Raw genomic sequence first — 15944 nt, 5'->3', positions numbered from 1 at the left:
AGTCTCATTTTGTCCTGCAAGCGGATAACTGCGATCTTTAGGAGACCTGTTTGCATCCCAGATGCTTAATCTCAGGTGTGCAGGGGCTGAGTGAGGTCAGATAGGTTTTCCTCTGAGTGGTTTTCAGCTTGCTGGTCAATTGAGAATGCTCTCCAAAGCCTTTCCTATTCTGATGTTTTTTATGACTTTAAAACTCATATTATTTAACCTGGATTGCAATAGTTATGGCTTAAGATTTTTATGATATGTTTAGAAAGTGAGTGTGGGAAAGACCATTTAAGGCCTTTAGGAATGTCTACCGTGCACTCACACAGCTGGGTCAATTCCCTGAGAAATACTGAAGAAGCTGAAACCCTCAAGGATCAGATACTTTGTTGGAAAATAAGGCTTGCTAATGTGAAGGCAATTTAAGAATGCCAGACTGAAGAGGCTCAATAAACGTTTGTTGAATAAAACTGAATGATAATGAACTTTGGTTCGGAATTGCCCTACATAGAACCCTTTTCCAAACTTCTGAATATCATAGACAAATAAACTTTCAAAAAGCAAAAACTAAATGGAAACCAACACAGACTGTGCAAATTTTACTGCTAGTAAGGACAATGTTTTAAATGAAAAACAAACAAACAAACAAAAATACCATTGGTGTGCTCATTAAAGAAAATTTACTTTTAACACAAAAATAACTGTAAGAAATACTGATTACCTTCAGCTTCTACAGAAACTCATTACCTTTCCTCTCCCCTCTCTCTCTCCCCTCTCTGATTATTTTTCATTATTTTATCCTCAGATCTATTCTGTAAGATAGGTAGGCCCATTCTTGCCTTCATCCTAATTTTATACACGAGGAATTTGAAGCACATGGACAGTAACAAATTTGCCCAAGGTCTCAGAGGCATTAAGTAGTAGATTCCCAGAAGCCAATACCCACGCTCCTCCTCTACACCATGGAGCCATCGCTGAACTAGAATTTCCCTGCCTTCTGAGCTGTAAAACTTTAGACCCCAAATGGAGCCATGGTTGGCAACTCCCCCCAGTAATCTGAGGTGTGTAGGAATTTACCAATGTGCTGCTAAGACAGTACACATTCTCAAAGGACGGGCTTGTCTGTTATTTATATTATTTGTCTTTTTATTGTGTGGCATTTCCTGAATGCAGCCATTAACAGAATAATTCCTGGATGTTTGTGTTATTTTATTGTTCTTAAAGTTTTAAATAGAAGTGTCCCAGGAGGCCAAAAAAAATTATCTTAACACCTGCTTGCATGTTTCTGGTTGCACCCTCAAACAGCTTTGAAATGCTAAGGAAATAAGATTGGACTTCTTTCCTAGTCTCACTTCACTTTCTAAACATATCATAAAAATCTTAAGCCATAACTATTGCAATCCATGTTAAATAATATGAGTTTTAGAGTCATAAAAAACATCAGAACAGGAAAGGCTTTGGAGAGCATCATAACTTCCATTTAATTTGTTAGAGAGGAGATTGAAACCCTTTTCTCAGCCCTTTGAGCTCACCAGCCTCCCCCATCAACCCCTACCCCTGGGCCATTGCACAGCCTGATAGCCTGTATTTATATATTTTTTCATGAGTTTATTTGATTAATGTCTATTTCTCTCATAAAATGTGAACTCCCCAAAGGCAGGTACATTTCTGTTTCTGCTCATTCTTATTTCCCTGGGCTTGAAACATGAGTAGGTTCTCAGTAATTATTTTGAGGGAAAGAAATGAAAGCCCGGAGGAGAATAAATTTCCCAACTTCTCTTCCAATAATACTTTGTTGCAATGACTAATTGAGGTTCCATTGAAAGTACTGTGTCCAATGAATGTACTTGAGGTGTCCATTCATCAGGTAATGTTTATTTTTAATTTTTTTCTCTCACCCTTCGTATGATTTAGCTTATCTGGCTGTCCCTGAATGTCCTGCTTTTCTGGAAAACCTTCCTGCTGTATAACCAAGGGCCAGAGTATCACTACCTCCACCAGATGTTGGGGGTAAGTGGGACTTGGTTGACCTGTGGAATGGCTTTAATGTGGGCAGAGGATGCTACAAAGCTTGGTCAGTTTTTACATTCATTAAAGAAACACCAGGAGGGTTGTTCATTTCAGAAACATTTGTTACTGTCTAAAGTGGTCAAGTTTTCATGATTTATCATTTATACAGGTCCAAGTTAAAACGACTGACTCTTTTAAGAGCCAAAGATAGTATCTTCTAAAGTGAACTGTTGGGCTAGTAGTATCTGAGAAAAGTGCTACTCCTTGCCAGCTGCAAAGAGTCCTGAGGTCTCCTTCACTTGGAGGACCAACCCATGACAGGATTTTAGTTTTTACTAAATCAAGACTTCAGCCCGCCCATCAACTTACAGAGAATTTCTGCACTGTTTCCTTTTACTGTCAGTTCTCACAAAGTATGTGTCTAAGGCGGTTATTCACTTCTGGGCATTTCTCAGCGGCTTGCCCTAGGTTAACTGCTGCTTGTGGTTCCAGTGCTCTGGTCTAATAGAACGATATAGTGCAAAACTTTGCTCTGATTTATCTCAGGTCGATAGTTTTCTTTTCTCCATTCCATGATGTTTCTGTTCTTATTCTTCCTCTCCTTCCCCTTCCTACTTGTCTCCTGAACAAAAGGCAGTGGCACTGAGGACATCTTACTTTGTACAATACAAGGAGACAGCTTTTTCTAAGCAAAAGCAAAAAATATAAAACATATTGAAAAATCTTAGGGCATCTGAAAAAGCAGATTTTGTCATTCCTTTTCACTGGGGAAGAAAATACATTCTAAATAGGAGATGCATTACTTTTCATGGTTTAATGACTATTTAAAATTCTGATTAGTTCAGATGAATTTAGTGGAGCCAGCCTTCCGTTTCCTGCTTTACAGTTATAGATCTCATTTATCTTTAAACCTCAGCTCCTATAGTAGTGCTTGGCACATATTAAGATTGCAATAAATTGAGGCTGAATTAATTGATGTATATTTCATTTTATACAGTAAGGTACTATCTTCAATATCTGTTGTTCACACAGTTGATATTTTTAAAGTTTAACAACTGTTTTTTTAAAGAATTTTTTTTAGAGCTGTTTAAAGTTCACAGTAAAATTGAGGGGAAGGCACAGAGATTTCCCATATGTTCTCCTATCCCCACACATGCATAACGTCTCCCATTATCAACCTTCCACACCAGAGTGATACATTTGTTACAATTTGATGACCTACATTGATACATCATAATCACCGAACATCTGTATTTTCAACTGATGGATTGATAAACATAGTCTCAAAGATTAAACTCATTTTATTGCAGATTCCTAAATCTGAACATTTCTTTCTTTTGTCCAACCACCCTGACATCCAGCCATCCAGAAGACTGTCATGAAACCTTTACTTTTCAAATGGGCACATAGAGAGTAACACCTCCCCTTTGCCCTCAGGTTGCTTACAATCTAATGGAAACTCCAACAACTAATTCAATAAACAAGTTAAGAAAAAATTTTCTCTAAGGAACACAGGAAGGTTTACTGGCCTATCATGTTACTTTGTTTCCTAAACATTCCCCCTTGGGTATAAATTAGCAAACATGAGGTTTTTCAGTGGGAGCTATATCTGACCTATTATATAACTTATGAACAACTTGGAGAAAACTCTTGAGAGTTACGATGGTAAAATTTGCCTTTAAAAAATGGTAAATCTTGATCAGGACGTAGTTGTAATAATATAAAATCTAAGCCTAGACAACTTGGAATGTCATAATTGAACTTTGGATTTCAGCTCTATGACATTGTATAAGCTAAAATGATAACTTATTTAAAAATTAATTATGTTGGAAACCAACAAGTTAATTTTTTATGAGTTTGGATGCTGTGTAACAGCTTCAAATTTATTTTGGTGACAAGTCAGATATGAAGAATACACACACACACACACATATATAACCCAACTAATTAAAAAAATATATGTTTCACCTCTCTCTACCTCATCCCGCTTCAGTGGTTTTGTTTGAATAATATGACAGGCTAGTGAGGTTCAATGGTGAGGCCTACAGAATAGCTGGCACATAGTAGGGGCTCAATAAATATTAATCAGTTGAATGAAGACAAAAATGATAAAAGGACTCAATGGAAGACTATGAGTAAATAATGCAAGAGGCAGACTGAAGGAGAGAAAGGTCGTCGTAAATTAGTTTTCATGGAAACATAAGAATGATCATAGTGAGTTGACCCTTAACCCAAGTCAGGAGTCAACATTTTATGAAGAGTCATAGTGGAAAGGAATAGCTTTTCTTCTTGGCATCATGGCGAAGGAAGAAAGATGACTTACAAAGTCTCACTTTTCAGTAATCACTATCTGAATTTTCTAGTCATTAATTTATCTACACCATTTGGAATAGATATCATCTGTACTTCTACTGAAAAAGGAACTCTATCTATAGTTTGACTATTGTTTAATGAAGGAGTATTTAATTTTATTTGTCCTTGGCTTATCTTTTCTAATCTTTTGATGATTGTGGCATTGTTGCATAATATAAGAATTTGCAGGCATTTTTCAAATTGCAAAGAAATACAGTATAACGAGATATAATTAATTTTAAAATAAATATTGCAGGCTCCCATGTTTTACATGTTTAATAACTATATATTATGAACTTAATGCCTTAGAGCAGTTTTTTAGAGCCTACCAAGCACTCACAAGAACATGGTCCCACCATGATAGAACTGTAGGAATCCTGAAAAGGACATAGGTACTCTGATATTATATGTCCCTTTTAGGTAAATTTTAAGTTCATAAAAATTATGATGGTATTTCTGGAAATGAATTTGATTGCTACCACTTTAAAACACAAATGGAAACAGTACTTCCATTTGTTGAACATTTTGATAATAGCCTTTAGTCTAAGGTTGCTGTTATGCATCTGTAAAATGTAAGGTAATAATAAAGTTGTACTAGTCTTATAGGAATAAAGGGTCCACAGGATATAGCTCATCTGCAGGAAGACATAGACATTCAGAAGCAGTAAATTCTTTGTAGTGGTCTGAAATCTCTGCTTTCTATTGAAAGATGATTTATTCAACTGTTTATTTATACTGATGATATACTAGTCACTTTACAAATGCTGTGTTTGAGCTAGGAAACTATTCTTCCCATTTGCTCCTGGGGAAGTATAGGCTGAGGAATCTGAATGAATGATTTGATCAGGTTCCTTTGGGTGGTCAGTGTCAAAGCTAGGATTTGAATGCAGTGCTCTCTGGCCTTTTGCTTTTCCCTCATACTACACAGATTTTCTAAACCACTTCACTGGCCCATCTCAGATATTTCTGTTACTGGTTAGTATTACTCTTTATCAGTGCTGCCCAATAGATATATAATGTGAGTCATATGTAATTTAAAATTTTCCAGTAGTAATTCAAAAAAGTAAGAAGCCAGTGGCATTTAACTTTAACAATATATTTTATTTAAAATAATATATCCAAAGTACTGTAATAGATTGAAGCATTCAACATGTGGTTAGTATTTTTCAAAACTATTACTGAGATAGTTTACATTATTTTTGCCTGTTCTTGAAATAGTGTATATTTTACACTTATGTACATCACAATTCAGTCACTAAATTTTCATCAGGAATACTTGACCTGTGTTTAAATTTCATAAAATTTTACAGATGAAAACGTGTATTCACATACCCAAGTTGTTCCAAACATATTTAAAGATTTTCCTATAACACAAATGAATATCAGCTTTTAAATTTGAATTAAGGGACTTACCTGGCAGTCCAGTGATTAAGACTTCGTCTTCCAATACAGGGGGTTCGGGTTCAATCCCTGGTCAGGGAGCTAAGATACCACATGCCTGGCAGCCAAAACACCAAAGCATAAAACAGAAGCAATATTGTAACAAATTCAATAAAGACTTTAAAAATCGTCCATATGAAAAAAATCTTCAAAAAAATTTAAATTAATGAAATCAATGAACCTAAAAATTCAGCTCTTTTGTGGCCCTAGACACATTTCACATGCTCAATAGCCATGTGTGGTTAGTGGGTACCATTTTGGACAGTATATGTGTTGGCTGTGGTGGGGGGAGATTTTCCTACCTTCATGGCCAAATGCATTTATCATTTTGCTTTAAGGCAAGCAACTAGTCACCAATCAGCCCAATAAAAAGACATCAGCATATGGGTAGTCCTCTTGTTCCCTCTCTCCTGAACAGGATTTAATATTGGGTAGGAAGCTGTGCACTCTAGTTATTGGCATATAACTATAAAAATATCTCTGACTTCTCCCTAATCTTCCTAGCTTTCTGGGGTGGGAGCCTTTGAAAATGAAGGTAAAATTCAGAACTGGAGTATCCATTTTTATTACTAGTAGCCTTGGTGACTGTTCTCAGACCAAAATTAAGGGTTAAGGGAAAAGAAGATCTTAAATGATGGAAGATAAAATAATGTTGGAATTTAATATGTCTTAGTAGGAGTTTTCATCAGAATTGTTTTTTCCCAGACTAGGCTGACCCAGGCCTGGAGGCAACATGGTCACGGCTGGTTTATGCCTGAGTTAATGTGCTAATCAGACTGTGCACTTCCTAGGAGATGTTTAATTATGACATGCTGTGAATATTGGAATCTTAAAATTAGCTAAGAGGGAAAAAAAAGTGTTTTGAGGAAAACCAAAACAAACACCCAAACAAACAAACCAAACAATAACTTTCCTCACCTTCCCATAGCGATGTTTTAAACAAAGGACTCCATTGATTACTTAAGTTGAAATCTGTGTTGATTTATTTATTTTCAAAGAATGGAAAATGTATTTAGTACTTTAATAGCAAATACTAATGTGTTGTGACAGACTCTGAGAAATTCAGTTTCCTAAATTTTTTGAAATGTTGGGGCAATTTAACTCAGGATACTATCTATAGTATAGAAGCCTTCATATTCATGTTCACCTATTTCTGAGTTCTATTTCTGACATTTGAACAATTAAAGGATATAATTTAATTGATATAAACATTTTAATTTGCAAAGAGAATGCATTTTATGGTACCAGATTCAATTAGTCTTTGTTTTATGTATTTTTCCCCAAAGCTAATATTTGGGGAAGAAAAACCTAGTTTTTCTCACGGTGCCATGATGAGAATTTAGTGTTTTTTTTTTGCTTTATCTCACAATTATTATTTTAGATCTGCTACATGGTCATGAGGATCTTTTCTTTCTTGTTTTTAAACTCTTATTGAGATACCTATGTTGATTGGTATCTCAGTAAGAAGTTGTGAAGAAGAAAGTTGTGAGCATTGAGGTTTTTTTCTAATCTTACAATGATGATCTTTCTTTGGTCAATCATTATGCTTCAAGTGATTTAGAAACATTAACAATTTACCCTCTCAAGAGTCCTAAGACTTGTATCATAATTAACATTTTTCAGAGACAGAAGTCTGATGTCATGTGAGTTTCTTAAGGGTGGAGATTGGAGTCTCTGGACAAACAGACCTAGGATTTTAAGTCACTGTTGGTTTTACAGCTGGCCTAGGCAGCTTTAATTTTGCTGAGAAGGAATATATGCCTCCTGTCATTTTCAGAAAAGGCTTGATCATTAACTCTTTCCTTCTATTGCACAGAATATTGTGGTTTCAATTCAGAGGATGCTTTTAAATAAGTTGGTTTTGTTTGTTTATTTGTGTTTATTCTTAACATTCTGCTATTGAAAACAATTTACTTCTTGTTTATTGACAGGTGAAATGAGTTACATTACATGATGCAACCATTATGTACTTAATCCATTTACAATAGAGACTCATATAATTTTACACTTGAAAGAGAGCTTTGTAATCTTTACTTAGATTTCTTCCTCATTTTCCCAAATAGAAAAATGAGGTTGAAGTGATTTGCTCATTATTACTCACTCGATTAGTGGCTTGGTCACTATCCTGGTTCATTGCTCCTCTCAGTCCAATATTCAGCCTGTTATAATGAACAGCTCTATAGATATATGCAAGACACATTAAACGCCATACTCTGTAGACCACTAGTTTTTCATCTTATGTGAAATGATATTTAAAGATGTTGAGCAATTCAAGAAGTTATGAAAAATTATTGATTTACACCCAAGATAACATATATTTCCAGTATTACAGTTGTTTTTGACAAATTGTTAAGGATTATGAGATTTATTTTTATTTAAATTTTTTCTGATTCCATGATGTTTGACAGAATTTTAGCACAATGATTAACCTCTTTGTTATATTCACCTAAATACCCAGTGTATAATTCTCTTTTATCAATACCATCCAAAATAGCATAGAATTGGAACTTGGCATTAATTTCTTAGATTTTCAAATCTACTTCCTTCATTTCCTTATTAATAGTATCAATAGCAGATTGCATTCATTGCGGACTAAGTACCAGGTATTACTCTAAGAGCTTTGCTTGGATTAATTTAATCTTTTCACCCATCCTATGGAGTAGATATTTTTAATTCTTAATTTTCCAGCTAAGAAATTGAATTAAAGAAGCTCTGTAACTTGCTAGTGAGTGACAGAGCCAGATCTCTAGCCCAAACATCCTGATTCTAGAACTTGTACTCTTAACCATTGGGCTCTTCTGCCTCTAGGCAACATTAGTATTACCGTAGGCTGAACCATATGTAATTGTCATTTTGATAGAAGAAAAATAATCCAAGGGATTCCCTGGTGGTGCAAGGGATTCCCTGGTGGTGCAGTGGTTGAGAGTCCGCCTGCCGATGCAGGGAACACGGGTTTGTGCCCTGGTCCGGGAAGAACCCACATGCCGCGGAGTGGCTGGGCCCGTGAGCCGTGGCCGCTGAGCCTGCGCTTCCGGAGCCTGTGCTCCCCAACGGGAGAGGCCCGCGTACCGCAAAAAAAAAAAAAAAAAAAAAAAAAAAAAAAATCCAATATCAGCCATTGATGTGATTCAACCTAATAACAACTATAACCATTTGTAAATCACATATTATGTACCAGACACAGTCATTTCTTTGCTCTTTTATAATCTCATTTAATCCTTACATATTTAATTTAATCCTTATAATAACCCTGGAGGATAAGAATGATCACTTTACAGAACTGAGAAACAGATTCTGAGTGGTTAGGTAACTTCCCCCAGGTCACATAACTAACAACTGGAGCAGCCCAATTTGAGCCCACATTTGTCTCATACTAAGACCACACCCTCAATCACGCTGCTCCTCCAGGGAGGTTCTGAGACACAGAGGGTTAGAGCCTGGAATTTTCTACTCTTATCCAAGGTTCTTATGCATCCCACCACGGTGGCTCTGGGTAAGACTGTTTGTATGTATGTTTGTGTGTTTTTGTATTAATAAGTAAAGATAAGAATATAGTGTATAGATTATTCTTAAACCTGAAGCAGACTTATATACCTCATCCTAACTGACTCCTACTGCATTAATTTGCTCAGGCTTCCATAACAAAGGACCACAGACTGGGTGGCTTTAACAACAGAAATTTATTTCCTCATAATCCTGGAGGCTGTATGCTTTTTCCTAGGGATCACCCAGCCTGAGGGAATGAAGCTTGTAGAACTGCAGAATGTTATAGGCACCTTAGGTATTGTTCTAGTTCATTTATCTCATTCGATAGACAGATTTAGTATTGGGAAATGCCTTCTTTATGGACTCAGTGCAAAGTTGAATGTGGACAGTAGTTCTTCAAACTCTAGTCAGTGTTTCTAGTTCATCATGCTAAGCATTGTGTTGATCATAAAATTGACTTTAAAAATGCCTAGGTAATTCTATGGAGGAAAAATCAATCATCCTTAATCCCTTATTGACAATATCATAAGCTTTGGAGCTATATGGATATGAGTTTGAACCCTGGCTCAGGCATTTATCTCCCTTTATGATTTTGGCAAATTACTTCTCTGAGACTAAGCTTAAGTCATCTTCCTCTTAGGTTAGTTGTGAAGATTCCCGGAGAAAATGCAAGTGAAATGTTTAGCACTTGGTGCATATGTGCTTAGCAAATGATAGCATTACTATAAATATTAAGTAATATTAGTTAGCATTAATGGTATTAATACTATTAATAGTAAATAGTAATAGAAATTATTTATGCTTATCAATGAAAATATTAAAAGGAATTCAGAGAAATATAAAGATGGAAGGAATTTGCTGAGCAAATGGCAGATGGCATTAAGACAGAGACTTTTCCTTTCCTTTGATTGGCCTCTGGCTGACCCCCAATCCTTGTGGACAAAGGAAGCCTGTCAGTTGCTATTTGTAATTGGCACAAAATTTGTAGCAACTTGGTTATGATTGCTGAGTGGAATTTTATCTTGAGGTAGAACGCATTTTATTCAGAAAAGCTTGTATTAATCTTCATTGAATTTTGGAGTCTTCAGCAGATAAACAGGGTAATAATGCCTATTTCACAAGATTACTGTGAACCTTAAAGACAATTAAAAGAAGTAACCTCGGGCTTCCCTGGTGGCGCAGTGGTTGAGAGTCCGCCTGCCGATGCAGGGGACACGGGTTCGTGCCCCGGTCCGGGCAGATCCCATATGCCGCGGAGCGGCTGGGCCTGTGAGCCATGGCCGCTGAGCCTGCGCGTCCGGAGCCTGTGCTCCGCAACGGGAGAGGCCACAACAGTGAAAGGCCCGCGTACCGCTAAGAAAGAAAAAAAAAAAAAAAAAGAAGTAACCTCAATAATATCTACAGCCAACATTCACTGAAATGTTCTCATGGGCCAGACATGATAAATTCTTTATACATTCAGTGTCAGAGTCCTGACTAGTCTACAAGGTAGGTTCTATTACAAAAGAGGCAGCTAAAGCACAGAAATTATAAATAATTTGCTCATGGATTAAAGTACCTTGCACAAAGCCTATGATGTAATGAGTTCCCAAAATGCCAGCTTTCCTCTTTCCTTCCCTTTTCTCTCATCCTTCATATTCATATACAGCAATTCACTTAACTGTTCTGTACTCCCATTAAAACAGGATGAAATGATCCCACTTATCTCAGAGTGTTGTACTGAGGATTAGGTATGACTTAACAGGCAACTACTTTGAAGAATTGAAAGCATCACAGATGTAAAACGTAATGGTTATTATTACATATTGTTTCTGTCTCCTATTCATTCCTGCCAGCTTTTAAGGCTCCAGCCATTGGTACTCTAACAGAGCTCCTTTGGGAGTCGTAAAGGACAGTTTGGACAAAGAAATGAGATTTCATTTTCATGACAGAAAAGCAACAAGTGGCCCTTAACATCTAATATGCTTTACTCCAGTATTGATTATTGAAGTGGGATCTTAAAGGGCTGTGACATGTTGTAATTAATAATTGCCAAGGCATGAACTAAGAGTGAGACTTTAGTATAAGAGTAAATTACCTAAAGGCAGAGTGAGCCTACCTTACTTCTTAGTATCCATGTCTTAATGCAGCTTTGTGATGTGATAAATGCCGATGTAATAAATAGTCTTGTGAAATGTAGTTTCTTTTCAGTTCTGGCAATGGGATTAAAGAAAAAGTAGATAAAGAAGAAGATGGTTATTCCATGATCGGTAGAATTTGTTTACATTTTTAGAAGCTGGAAAGTTGAATTTGACAATGACTCCTATCTATGGATAGATGAATCCAACATAGATTTTATAGGGAAAAGTTACATGCTTTGATGATTTTCATGGATTTGGAAATTGTTAAAGTCTCCAGACACATATCAGGAATCCCAGAGGTCTGACATAGTTTAAGGCAAGAAGAGATGAATGATGTACACAAAGTGAAAGCATCTTATACACCTGAGATTTTTAAAAAATAGGTACATCAACACCAAGATAAATTTAAGAAATGATTTATGGCAAATGCCTTTCTGACTATAGTCATTTTTCCTATGATAGTGTTATCAAAACAAGCTTCTAAACAAGTTTCTCTCCCCCACCCCCCCGGGCTATACTTTTGGTTCTCTTTGTTGACTTCCATTCCCCCAGTATACCCTCTGTTATGTGCCTTTCAATTAGCATTTTATCCTGAGTGAACTCCCTGTCGCCCCACCTCGTATAGGAACATGATTTCAAGGATGCCCTAAGAAGAGACAGTTGTGGAGCAAGAAAATAAGAACTGTCTATTGAAAATACTGATGAGATAGGGTGATGAGAGAGTTTTTAGTTCTCACTGATTTTCCTTGGCTAAGTTACTTTGAGCCTTTGAGCTTTGTTAATTCTCTTGGTTTGAAAAGCACAGGCTCCAAAGCACATTTGTAAAGTGCTTAGAGTTATGCAAACATAGGTGAAGATACATTTTTCTTTTTTTCTTTTTCCATAGCTCAGAATATCTAAAGGGAAAACCAAGCAAATATCATCAGTGGTCTATACTAATGGATTCCAACTGGAAAAAAAAATGACTCATATTAAACCACAAGAATGTAGAGCTTCAGTAAGGAAGTTCTTCTCCCATCTGAGAAATGGCATTTGTTGTTGGGCATTCTCTGTATTACGTTTGTTACCTACAGTAGAATTTTCTGGAGTTAGGGCCTTAGCTTGGACTATGTAGAACCCATCATTGAACTGTTCAGTTATTTTGATCTTGTTTGTACATTTTTTAAAACTTAAGAGAGTGATAAATGAGTCAAATGAAAATCTTGGAAAAGTTTAGTTTCCTGGATCGTAATGGATCTACAAGGTTTCCTTAACTTTGGTTTGCCTGAAGAAAACTAGTCTTAGACTTGTACTGGTTTTAAAGCTTGAGTGTGTCATGCTTAAAGAAGAAAATATACTTTGTTCAACCCACAAATTTTATATATATGAAATTTAATTTGTTAAAGTCTTGTGTGACATTCATTCTAATTCTTATCAAAACCAAGTGCCTGCTATTGCTTTTTCCTAGCACAGAGCGACTATTAGCTTAAATTTCAAATAAAAAGTAATATCTGTAAAAATTTCAGAGTATCAATGGCAAAAGTATAATGTAGTGAAAAGAACATGGATTTTGTGGACAAATTGACCTAAGTTGAAATCTTGACTTTATCTCTCAATAACTGTATCTTTATTGAAATCTTCAAAACCTAGTTTCCTCAATTTTAAATTGAGAATTATATTATTAGATTGAACTACATGAAAATTTCAATATTGAAACATTTTGACTTACAAAAATGGCAATTTGGCATAGTTTAACCTCGTTTCTCTCTTTTAGGATTATTATTATTATTATTATTTTTGAGGAGAGGATTAAGTAAGATGAAAAAGAAATCAGTGCGAAGACCACAGATTGTGTTACTTCCCTTCTTTCTAATGGCAAGTTATAGTAGACAAATTCATGACAATGCTAGACTCATTTCTTTCAGGAAACACTGTTGAAGTTAAGAATGTTTTGATATTGCAATCTCCTTGTAAATGTTTGCTAATGACTAAAAGTTTCCAGTAACTAAGAGGAGTGTTAAGGCCTAATTTTGTGCAATGTATAAATTCTGAAGTATTTAAAAAGATAGTTTGCAAAGTATAGTATACATTTTTTCTTCATTATGGTTTCAGAAATATTTAAGCTCACAATTAATTGCTTTTCAATTGGCAGTAGTTTTCAAATTTTAGCTCCAAATTTCTTGGCCTTTTTTAAACTTTCCATCAAGCAAACCAAAGTTTGAAGTTCACGTGAAGAGAACAAATTTTATAGGACACTAGCAGTGAATCCTCTCTGTAAAAACAAAGGAGTTAGAAAACTATGTTTCTGATGTTAGGTACAGAGTGTTTAAACATGTACCTCAGTTCACAGCACACTGTCTTCATGGGTCTGTGCAAGGCCCCTGTTTGCTTTCTTCACCATTTGTTTGGCAAATTTTTTTTTGTGTGTGGTACGCGGGCCTCTCACTGCTGTGGCCTCTCCCGTTGCGGAGCATAGGCTCCGGACACGCAGGCTCAGCGGCCATGGCTCACGGGCCCAGCCGCTCCGCGGCATGTGGGATCTTCCCAGACCAGGGCATGAACCCGTGTTCCCTCCATCGGCAGGCAGACTCTCAACCACTGTGCCACCAGGGAAGCCCTATTTGGCAAATTTTTTTAATAATGTGAAGACATGTATCATTCTATATTGAATGCTGATGACACAGAATTAGAAACTTCACTTCTAAGAGATAACCAACTGTATATATAAAATCTATGTCAATTTCTCTATCTATATTTATGCCTGTATATGTAGATAAACATTTATATGCATGTATATTATTAATTCAAAAATATGTCACAGATATTATTATTTCATTTCCATTACACAAGTTTAATTTATCTTATTTTTAATGGCTACGTAGTATCCCATAATGTGTATGATAATTTGTTTTATATTTCTTCACTGTTGGCCTTTTTAGTTCTATTCTTTGTATCACAGATTGTACTGCAGTGAGTATCTTAGAAATTTACCCTTGGTTTGCTATTTTCCTTTTTTATGAAAGTCCAAGATGTGATATTTTGGTCTTATTTAATGTTAGTTTTTTAGGGAAAAAAGGTTAAACTTTATTTACATCTCTCTTATACCAATATATCATCTTGTATTTGATTTAATGTATTGTTCTACCAGCAGATGAGCTAGTATGGCCACTGTAAGTTGACCAATTAAACACTGAAGACTTTGTCAGAAGTGTCTAATACTTAAATATGTGTGTATCAGAAAGTTTAAGTAAATGGTCTGTAACAAATGATCTATCCATCCAGTCCATCTTTACTTTACCTACTCTGTTAGGTATTTGGGCCATTTTAATGCATCTGGAGTTCTTACTCTTAGAATTGATAACTTCTTGGAGACAGTGTGTGTGTATATATATATATATATATATATATATATATATATATATATATATCTTTATATTTATATTTATACATATATATTTTTTTTCTTCAAAGAAAGACTGGAAGACAGTGAACTTGATTCAAACTTGGAAGTTATGGTTGAAAGATGCTGAGTTAGCTAACAGTGCTAGTATTTCAAAGACAAAGATAGAACTTAAAGACACTTTTATAGTTTCAATTAAAAATGTTATTAACTAACAGGATTGAGTTCGGCAGTTATAAAATAGATATGTTTAAAAGTAGGTTATGCTTGACAGACGTGCAAGAAAAATCTTAATTTTGAATATCCTATATTCAATATATGAGTTTTAATACATGTCATTATGGATATTCTGATTAAAATTCTAACCAAGTGAATGGGTACTATTGCTATGAGTATTGTTTCCTTCCAAAAATTACTCCATATGCTCAGGTTACTAGTATATCTGTTTTGGCTTCCAAATTTTAGGAGGAATATTGAGAAATTGAAAGTGGTGTGAAGATGAAGAAGAAAGATACAAGAATGATTGTTTCTGATGAAGAGTAGCTTAGAGGTGGCTAAATACTCAGTAATTGTGATCAGATATGCTGGACCTGTGATGTAGGAGAAACAAGGCCTTTCTCAGCTTTTTAGCCAACCAATCTCTGCAAAATACATTTCACTCCTCAGTGCTTTCCCCTGTGCATGGATCATTTCTGTAGGAGGAGGAAAATGTAACAATGACGTGCAATCAAATGCTCTGTAACTCTTGAGGCCCTTGTTGTTGGGCCTTAGAAAGGAGTAGAGAAAAGGGATAGGTGTGAATATCCACAGGGATGTCATAGATGAATTTTTAAAATTCCATTTTAATAATGTTTGTCAGCTAAAGAGGTCAGATAATTTTTACTTTATATGTTTTTACCTTTTAGAACAATTCCATGAGGGAAAGTAGAGGACATTTTTATTACTGTTCTGTTAAATTTTTCAGTGCTAGGTTTTGGAGACAAGTGACCTTGGTAGAGGTCACAGGTGTCAACTGTGGTAAGAATTTCATACCTTTTAATCTGGTGACTGTTCAGTAGACAGCATTGCCTTTAGAAACCCATGAACGTGTTCATATGCAGTTCTGACTGCCATTTATGTTGAAGTTTAACTTTTCCAGACAGACACATAGTCTAGAAGTGAATCTCTTCTGC

At 35.6% G+C, this 15944-nt stretch overlaps 1 protein-coding gene across 8 annotated transcripts in view; it reads left to right on the top strand.

Annotated features, from left to right (window-relative positions):
* NOX4 (NADPH oxidase 4) overlaps window positions 1–15944 on the top strand; it is a 154411-nt gene that overhangs the window by 7105 nt on the left and 131362 nt on the right. For all 8 annotated transcript variants that reach the window (XM_067750666.1, XM_067750664.1, XM_067750663.1 and 5 more), the window contains exon 2: window positions 1900–1995. In XM_067750666.1, the coding sequence (XP_067606767.1) occupies window positions 1987–1995 (9 nt within the window). In that variant the 5' untranslated portion in view covers window positions 1900–1986. The remainder of the gene's footprint in view (window positions 1–1899; window positions 1996–15944) is intronic.

The sequence above is a fragment of the Pseudorca crassidens genome, chromosome 9 (assembly GCF_039906515.1).
Source record: "Pseudorca crassidens isolate mPseCra1 chromosome 9, mPseCra1.hap1, whole genome shotgun sequence".
Taxonomy (NCBI): Eukaryota; Metazoa; Chordata; class Mammalia; order Artiodactyla; family Delphinidae; genus Pseudorca; species Pseudorca crassidens.
Note: the sequence above shows the minus strand (reverse complement) of the source record. Positions and strands in the feature narration are given on the sequence as shown.